The 8,945-nt window shown below is 41.4% G+C and overlaps 1 protein-coding gene and 1 long non-coding RNA gene across 21 annotated transcripts in view; one reads left to right on the top strand and one right to left on the bottom strand.

Moving 5' to 3' along the window:
* Nucleotides 1-27: 27 nt before the first annotated feature.
* Nucleotides 28-3,828, bottom strand: LOC124191169 (peroxidasin homolog). The gene is made up of 12 exons (XM_046584207.1): nt 3,500-3,828; nt 3,282-3,424; nt 2,564-3,217; nt 2,347-2,505; nt 2,061-2,282; nt 1,796-1,996; nt 1,561-1,697; nt 1,322-1,489; nt 1,047-1,249; nt 800-969; nt 554-716; nt 28-454 (listed from the first exon to the last, which is right to left on the bottom strand). The coding sequence occupies exons 1-12, from the start codon at nt 3,637-3,639 to the stop codon at nt 421-423; spliced, it is 2,394 nt and encodes a 797-aa protein (XP_046440163.1). The 5' UTR covers nt 3,640-3,828; the 3' UTR covers nt 28-420.
* A 658-nt stretch (nt 3,829-4,486) lies between these two features.
* Nucleotides 4,487-8,945, top strand: part of LOC124191209 — a 101,081-nt gene continuing 96,622 nt past the window's right edge. For 12 of the 20 annotated variants that reach the window (XR_006873321.1, XR_006873323.1, XR_006873318.1 and 9 more), the window contains exons 1-9: nt 4,487-4,690; nt 5,375-5,509; nt 5,574-5,671; nt 5,726-6,107; nt 6,505-6,685; nt 6,743-7,515; nt 7,706-7,792; nt 7,857-8,526; nt 8,630-8,743. This is a non-coding gene — a long non-coding RNA (uncharacterized LOC124191209). Of the gene's footprint in view, nt 4,691-4,758; nt 5,311-5,374; nt 5,510-5,573; nt 5,672-5,725; nt 6,108-6,504; nt 6,686-6,742; nt 7,516-7,705; nt 7,793-7,856; nt 8,527-8,629; nt 8,744-8,945 lie in introns of all 20 variants that reach the window. The other 8 variants (XR_006873317.1, XR_006873309.1, XR_006873324.1 and 5 more) reach the window with 8 other exon arrangements.

The following is an 8,945-nucleotide window of genomic DNA, read 5'->3' as shown; positions in this document are numbered from 1 at the left end:
TAGTAACACACTGTTTCGATGAAGTCAACTGATTCCACGAGCTTTGTATTCCGCTGACAACGATGGGAACAGCCCCCGTTAAAAAAAAAGAGAAAATAAACACGCACGATGCTTATCTGGATGATTGAAACAAACGACTATATATGCCCAGCATCTGTGTGTGAACTGGTTTTTATTTCCATCCAGCAGCCGCTTTTCGATATTTCAGATTTGGGAAATGAGTTAGATTTTTGTTTAAGATTCTTTTTTTCACTGGAAAATAAAATTTAAAAAACTACGCGTTGGATGTATTCCTTAAAAGATGTTGAGACTCGGGTGGACTGAAGAGTGAAAATGCTGTTATCTCTCTCGTATGCAAAACCGGATAATAACCAACTGGATGGCTGTGTGTGTGTGTGTGTAAACCCGCTTAGAAAACATTTAATGTTTGAGACCCTCCGGTTTGGCTTCGTGCCTACATAGGAAAAAAGAAAAGAAAAGACAAGGTTGAATGAGTTGTTGTTGTGATGACGAGCTGCTTATTTTTTAACGGCCGATATTATTCTCATGTTACCAGCGTGTGAGATCGAGACGAGGAATTTGATAGCCGGAGCAGTGCTTGCGTGGATTTGTTTCGCTGACGGCCTCTAGAGCTCGATCTTGGATTAAATCCAGCGCGTCACCATTATCGCAGAGGACTCGGGCCAGGGTCACATCACGTATGGAAGCCAATTGCTCTGCATTCATATGCAAATGACCCGTCCCGTTTAGTTTGGGACCGGTTCCACTTGATGATTACGGCGGAATGGTTTTTTGTTACCTGGAGTGAAGCGAAGCAGCGGATCGGAGGTTTCATACCAAAAACGATCGCCTCTTTTCGCTCGGACAAACTGGTCGGCAATGATGCAGCTGGCCATCGGCCCAAGGAGCCCATCGGCCAACGGGTTCTCTGCCAACATTCCAGTGAACAGATCCAAATGTGTGGCATCCCTGTCATTATATAATCATTTGACCTTTTTGTCTTCTTGTTTTGTAATAAATAACACAGCACCGAGAGAGTGTCTTACACGTAAAAGCGCTGAATGAGCTCGAGGGAATGCGGACGGAAGAATTCCTTCATCTGGGTAAAGTTGTTGGTCGGCGGCAAGTTACAAACTTCGCGCCACTTGTAGTAAGGCGGCAGACCGTGATCTCTTCCGCGCTGGATGTTGAAAGCAAAGAGATCGAAGCCGAAAGAGCTGTTGTCTCGTTGAAACAGATGATTAGCCACCTGGAATTTAAAAAAAAAAAGGAATTTAAGTTTCATCTATTTCTTTTTAAATCTTTTTCATATCAATTTTACTTCCGCCGAAAACGAAGTGTGAATGGGCCTGGGGTTTTGCGCCGCACTCCCGCGGATCAGTTCGTCATTTTTACCAAATTGCCACAGTGAAAACGGATTGTACAACATGGTGTGCAACGGTGAGAACTCGGTGACTCCGGATCCAGTTTTCTCAAAGGCCACAAGATCCTGATATCCAATTGAATAATTTGTCAATTTAATCCGCACAAATATTCAATTTTCTACATCAGGTAACGCACCTTGATCATGCTGTGATAGAAGCGGAAAGCGGCTGAAGCGAACGAATTGGCCACTCCGGCATCGAGGGTGTCATCGTATCCGTGAAAGTAACCTTCCTTCAACGGGCTCAACTCCAGCGACTTGGTCAGCTTCTCACCTGTGTACATAGTATATACGAAGTGGCACAAATGCGCTAGGTGGTTTCGCCTTATAGCTGTACACTTGTAAGGCTTGGCTTGTAGAGCCTATACGTACCGATCAAAAGCGGAACGAATTCGTTGTAGACGACGTGCTGCATTTCAGCAATGACGACGCGTCGGGTTTCTTGGTAGAGACGCTCGTCGCTCCAATGATCTCCATTGATTTTGATGAAGAAATCAGTGACGCGGTTGTGCTCGCGCATCCAAATCTGATTCATATTCGTTAATCCGATGAATTCGTTCACTCGCTGATCACCTGTTTGATTATCACAAATCATTTAGATGATCGAATTTGTATGAGATTTGAATGATGGACGAACCTGAAACGAAGCAGGGCGTGTTGGCTTCCAACATTTCAGGGGTGTTACAGCCGTCGCTGAGTTTTTTAGATCGCAGCAACATGTAACGACCATCCGGCTCCGTAGGCGATTTGAGATAACCGCCATCGATATCCCGAAGTCCGTGTTCATCTTTTTCCGTTGTCGAATAAACGTTGGACAAGTCGATGTAGCTACTGGCTTGATTCAACTGTTCTCGCACACCTGGCAGACATTTAATTTTGTTAATTTGGCTAATGCATAATTTTTAAATTGTCCTAATAATTACCAATTTGGCATTGAGGTGCCGGGGCAGAGCGAACAAAGTCCATGCACATGAGACCTTTCTCCTTGTAAAACGGATCGTTACTTTTGAGTTCCAGAGCGAAACATTCCGGATGACGTGATTCAACGGGTCCGCAGCACGGAATAGCACTCCGGTTAGCACCTGCGTTATATATACGTTAAACGTTTTTAAAAAATAAAAGAAGAAATCAATTTGAAACCTTTGTAAGCGGCAATGTTGCTCATGTCGTGATCGAGGAAATGAGCGAAATGAACGAAAAGCATCGACAGTCTCGGCTCGTCCAATTGATTGGTAGCATTCTGCATGCAAATGCTGACCTGGCGGCCAGGAGGATGAATTCCGGTCGGGAAAGAAGGTTTGGGTACGGAGAATCCGTCTTCGTACTCGGCCGGCAATATGCGGCGGAATGGCTGCAGGGCGGAACCCCAATGCTGGTGCTGGAGATTGTTACACATTCCGTCCATCCAGCGGAATCTATCTTTGGCCGAACATTTAAATTCGCCGAAAGGTGGCTGACCTTCCTGACATTGCGGCCATTGTTTCTGTAGGTAACGCCAGTCGGATTTCTTCAGCTCTTCCAAGTCCACCTGTTTCTCTATGAGGCAACGCAAAGTGGCTTCGGCCATGACACCCGATTGGATCCAATCCACCGCTTCTTCGTTTAGCGCCGTTGACATTTGGTGGTAAAAAGCCGGGCCTTCAGGCTCGACCAAAGTCTTCTCCATCATATTGCGACGGTTCATTTCATTCCAACCCCGAGTGTGACATTCTTTTAGCAAGTCCATGTCAATGGACGGTGTCGTCGACGGTTCCCAAGAAGCCGTATCTATTTTCTTGAACTCTCTCGAACGACCTGGGTGTCACATTTACGGTGAATACATGGAAATGACAGGAAGTATATTTATTTTAAAATTTACCTCTTTTAATGGGGAAAGAGACCTGAAGAAGCGGTTGATCGGGATCTATTAGCGCATTTGGAATGTCCGTTACAGGGACCACATCATCCGAACCGTCATACACCAATACATAGACTGCGGCAACGATTAAACTAACAGTCACCCTGAAATACATTTAAAAAGGCCATTCCAATTCATGAGTAGTTGCTATTAGAATATTGTTAGAATAGTTAACTCACATAACAGTACTGAAAGTGATTATTTTGCAATTACGACGACCGGAGAGGCTTTTCTTCATGCGGTTGTAATGATTGAAAGTTGGCGCCCGCGCCCCCGACTCTGCTTCGGTGTAGCCGCACAACGGATCCAGCTCCGACATCTTGGCTGAAACTTGATTGATTTCTTTAGCAAAAATGAGTAAAATTATGGAATATGTCAACAAAATTTCAAGAACAACTGAGCTCAATGTAAAGAGTTTCAACTCTGTTGCCCGACTGACTGTCTGAGACGCAGCGACGAAACCTTTTTGATGGGTGAAACAAAGCAAAACCGGATATACTAACAGAGGATTACATACTACTTTCCTGTCGTCTTGTTTCATCCGTCCTACCTTTACTAATGGGATGAAGCCCGTGCTGTGCTATAGACGCAATATAAGCCAAGTATGGGGCGAACGGAAACGTAAATGCGTAACCTACCCTTCACTCTTTACAGTCATTCTTCTTAAATTTCCTTGCCTATTGACAAGCAACAAAGAAAAAAGAGACAATATTTTGATCGAATTTTTATGGATTATGTTGTGTATTTTCTAATGACTGACGAATGTTATTTTTTAATTTTTAACAATCTGAGCACTTGCTGATGCACGCGCGAGCATAGGGTGCCGTTTTTGCTTTCTATCGACATACGATTATATGAAGGAACTTACAAAAATGTACGAACATAAATTTTAACTGATTATCAGTGTGTGCAATATTAATCAAACGAAATCAAACAGATATTATTTCTTTTTTTTTCTATGCAATTACCCGAAGGTTTTCTACGGGTTTTCGTTCCACTGATATGGATTAGTTGTCGATCGTCTCGCTAGATGGCCAATGCCAATCAAGCGAAAATACAAAAAAATACTTTTTTACCACTTCGATTTTGGAATGACCATAAGAATAGGTGTTGTCGACGACCACGGTCCACGGCCGTTTTTAGATTTCATTGTTGAGTCAGTATTACGCTGTTGCTGTGGCAGTGTGGCTGCTGGAGTTTGCCTATTTTCGACTTTTCGGGTTTCGCCTCGTGGTCAATAATGGCGTGGCCGGTCGTCTGTCTGACAATGACTGCAGAAAAACCGCTGTCCTTAATAAAGGTTTGAAGAATCTCTTGCTTCTTTACTTCTATGCATGTCTCATCTAATGCAGAATCACTTCATAGCAAAGGTAATTTTGCTGATCATTATAGTAATTGTTCATGTGATCTAGTCTCAATTCTTTCAATCTACTTGTAGCCTACCCCTTTTACCATTCCCAACCTGTCCTTCCTTCTACAAAATTTTTCAACTGACTACTCTTGGGCTACTACTTTCCCAATTTTTACTAAAGCTACGGTGTGATGGAAGTCAAACTCAGCCCCTTCTTGCCTTCTGTTTCCTTGAATGTCAAATCAGTAGCTCCGCTCAAAACAGAAATTAAATGCAGACAAATCTGGTCAAGTGAGCTATGTCTGGGCAACTGATTTCAGTTTGTATCTGTTTTCTGTGTTCTCGTCTTTGTGAGCTGTGTGGCCCTATAGTGCAGGAATAATATAGTGACGTTCTGGAGAAAATGCATGCTTGCTTGCTTTCGATAATGCCTTGGCACTTAATGCATGTATGTGGCTCATTTGATCCTGACTCTGGAAACTAGACAAAGTTTCACCCATCAAATTGGTTCCCCTGAACTCAGTTCCTCTGATAAATTTGTTCAGAAAATTCAGCAGTTGGCTGGCCATATGCCACATCTTCCTAGAGTATATCGAATAGTAGTGCAATCTACCTCTGGCTATCCCCAAAGAAACTTGTGTAAATTTTATATGTTAACTTTTTGTTTCGGATGTGTCTAATTAGTTCTTTATTCATTCGACAGGTTTTAACTGATAAATTGTTGATCAAGACTTTCGTCCAGTGCATTCATCCATCCAGTACAATAAGTTGCATTCAATCCACAGCTAACAAAAGTTTTCGCCAAGAAGATTATTAGTGGATAAACTCTTCTCTTTAAGTAAGAGCAGACATACAATTTAATAGAACTAAAACTAATAAGTTTTACCTTTCTCCTCATTCAGTTCGCATTTAACAGCGCCATTGGGGCACCTTTGATAAATGAGTGAACTATTACGTCATACCATCGACAACGAAATCGTCCCCTGTTGGAATGTAGGATGTAAGGAAACAAATTCGTATTTTAAAGTTTGCGATAATGGTAATCCTGACCCAGTGTCTCGACTGCGAACAACTCCAACTGGGAACAAGCTGTCTTTCCTCGTCAGCTGATTGATCAAATTTAGTCATCTTCAATGTGATTCCCTTGACAGTAATTGTGAAGCATGAGCGACAGCCGGGAACGGCAACAGTGTTCTTCAAATGATCTCCAGTTCATCAGCTGCTGCCGAATTATCTTCGGATCACGAGCTTATTATTCGCCCTTTCTGTTTGTTTGATAATTATTTGTTTGGCCAGTTGCGTCGACTCCAACAATTGCTGCCCATGTCACCGCACTACTTCCGCCACTAGACAAGTGGGAAAAGGACTTAAAACGTTTCATTCATCGTTGATATCTCGCAGGCGTTAGTACTCCGGGAAAGAGCCGACAGCTAAAGGTGACACTTTCGTATTTCCTGTGACTTTTCCCCTCTCAATTTTCCGCAATACTCTTCGTGAAACGTCTTACGATGATTTATCTGGCTTTCCTAAAATTGTCTTAAGTAATTTCCCTTTAAATACTGCAATGCATGTGTTAGTAGATGTGTTATTGAGAGTTCTTTTGCTTAGTAGAAGGAGGAGCAGAGTTATTTTGCACAGACAGATATAGGTAATATTGAGGGACATAACATAGACATTTGGGGCATCAACGAATATGTGGAGGGGTTTGAAAGTGTGTCATAACCATTAAGCCATGATCGCACATCCGGTTAGAACTCTATTTGGAAGTTGTCCCTAAACGTACAACGGATATGGCTCAGGGTGTTATTAAATTTTTTATTTTGTGTTTTTCAGTCTGCCCCCAATTCTCTTAAAACGGATAACGAAGTCCTTTTTTCCAATAGGGAATTGCGCCGGACCACTCCCGACCTGCTTGTGACTTACCTCTAATCGATATTTTCGATGTGAAAACGGAGCGACACAGGAAGAAGAAATGAAGAGAAGGCATTGACATCGTGTTTCTACCTTGCCTGTGGTATCTGTTGTTTGAAATACGAATTTTTCTTGTAACGCTCATCTTTATTGTTTCAAGGTTCGAGGTATTGAGTTCGACCCGGTGGTGCAGCACTTCTACTGGATAGACTGGAGTTAACTAACAATTCGTCGTGCGCTAGATAACAGTATCCAGGCTTCAGTCGTTATGGCCAATCCAACACTAGTTCTCTTTTGGAGTTGCTCTAGGTTAAATGCGATCAACGCTACCAGAATCGATAGTCATATTTCTGTTGGTATCCTGGTTGGAGGTCCGTCTTCACCAACTTGCCGTCCCAAATCGAATGGTGCCGTATACGACGGAAATAATCGCGACAAGATAAGAGAATCGCGACAAGATAAGAGAAATAGATATCGACCAACCTTCAGCGCCGACTATCGACACAGAAGAGAAGATGATATTTTGAGCTGACACCAAACAACCGCAGGAAGTTGACCCCTTCTAAATTAGTCAAGCCTACAGCATCAACAGTTCACGGACAGCACAATTATTTGTTGGAGAAAGAAGGCGGTGGAGAAAACGGCGTTCCATTCCCAGGAGGTACGCAGATATTGGAAACGAGTGATCGAATACGATTTCCTTTTCTCAGTTGTGTTGAAGATGGCAAGCTATAAATCACAAATAGATCATCCGAGTCCGAGCATATGGAATAAGAATTATTCAGATCACAAAGATGAACTATCAACCCAAATCAGAAAATGCAACTGACGGCCGGTAAAGTTTTGTTCGCGCTGGAAGAATAACGGAAACATCTCCAACTCTTCTACCGATTTCCGATGGAGTTCTGCTATGTTACCCATGTTAGTTCTAAGGTATCAAAGTGTTTTTTAGTTTATTGAATTGAATGATAGTTTGGTGAACATTTTCCCAAGTTCTCTTTTGTTTCTCTATTTCTTACATGATACCAGGTTAATTGCATGTTGGGATGTTTCGTCACATGCATTTTTTTTTCTAAAATTCTGTGTAAATGTTTGATAATCTTTATGTTTCTTTTACTTTCAGAAGGAAAAATTTTAGAGTTGTGCAGCCTACTGTCCACTCAGTTCAAAATCATTCTACTCTACTGAAGGTGCCATCAAAATAATACAGGTAACAACCAAAATTAGATTTATTAAAGTAATTGCTGAAACTTGTTATTTTCATCCTTTATAAGGATTCATCTCTCATTCCATCTTCTGGAGAATCTAGGATAACTGATCGGTGGTTTATTCATGTAGAAGTTCACTTGTCTTTTCACTGAACCAAATCGTCCAATATCGCAAATCTGCAGAAGTGAGCATGTGACAAACTCATATGTAAGTGATCTGATTATCCTTATGGCGACGTTTTGAAGTAGTAGGATGAAGGTGGTTAGTTTTTTTCTACATTTAATCAACTTTTTGCTCTTCTATCTATGATAACCAGTGGTTTTTGAAGTTTGTTAGGTTTGTTTTTTTTCTTCAAAAGGTTGGGTTAGAATATTTTTCTCAAGGTTGGTGCATTTTTCGGGATTGGAATTTCCTTATGGCGACGTTTTGAAGTAATAGCCAATGGAACGAAGGTGGTAAATATTTTCTACGTTTTATCAATATTACGATTACAAGTTGTTGATTTTTCTTAAAAGGCAGGGTTAGAATTTTGGTCAAAAGGTTGGGGCATGGGTTGGGGTGGGGTTAGAATTTTTGTCAAAAGGTGGGGTTAAAATTCGTCCACCAGAGGGGTTTGGTGTTGCAGTCAGTGAGTCATGTCAAGGCATTCAGGTGCAGACTGTAGAACTGGGACGCCGCACGTCTGCGTTTTAGCATGTCAGCAAACTTAAAAGTTTTGCATCGTGAAGATCAAAGGTATTTCATTTTTATTGTCACCTGTGGATGCTATTGTGTATGTGAATTAGATGTATTCTCTAGTCGTCTGTGAATCTGAAGGTTATTTTGTCTACAATTTTAGTCCCACTCCCAGTGTAGACGTCTGACCATGTGTCCTGATCCTGAAAGTGCTGTCGTTGCTGTCCGTATGCAGAAATGTCGTCTCGTTCTAGAAAGTAGAAACTTGAATACAATGGTAACTATTTTTTTTATGTTTTCCAATTTAAGACAAGTCTTAATTCAATATATATGTATGGGATATTTCACCACATTTTTATCCATTTTCATTTTACTTCAACTACACTAGACAAGAGAGTAAATTCATTTGTTTAATTGTGGTGTAATTCTTCTTTAAATTCTATGATGTGGTTTTACGTGATTGAATCTATACCTTTTTT

The sequence above is a fragment of the Daphnia pulex genome, chromosome 3, assembly GCF_021134715.1.
Source record: "Daphnia pulex isolate KAP4 chromosome 3, ASM2113471v1".
Taxonomy (NCBI): domain Eukaryota; kingdom Metazoa; phylum Arthropoda; class Branchiopoda; order Diplostraca; family Daphniidae; genus Daphnia; species Daphnia pulex.
The sequence above is the reverse complement of the archived record's forward strand: the minus strand, read 5'-3'. Positions and strand labels throughout refer to the sequence as shown.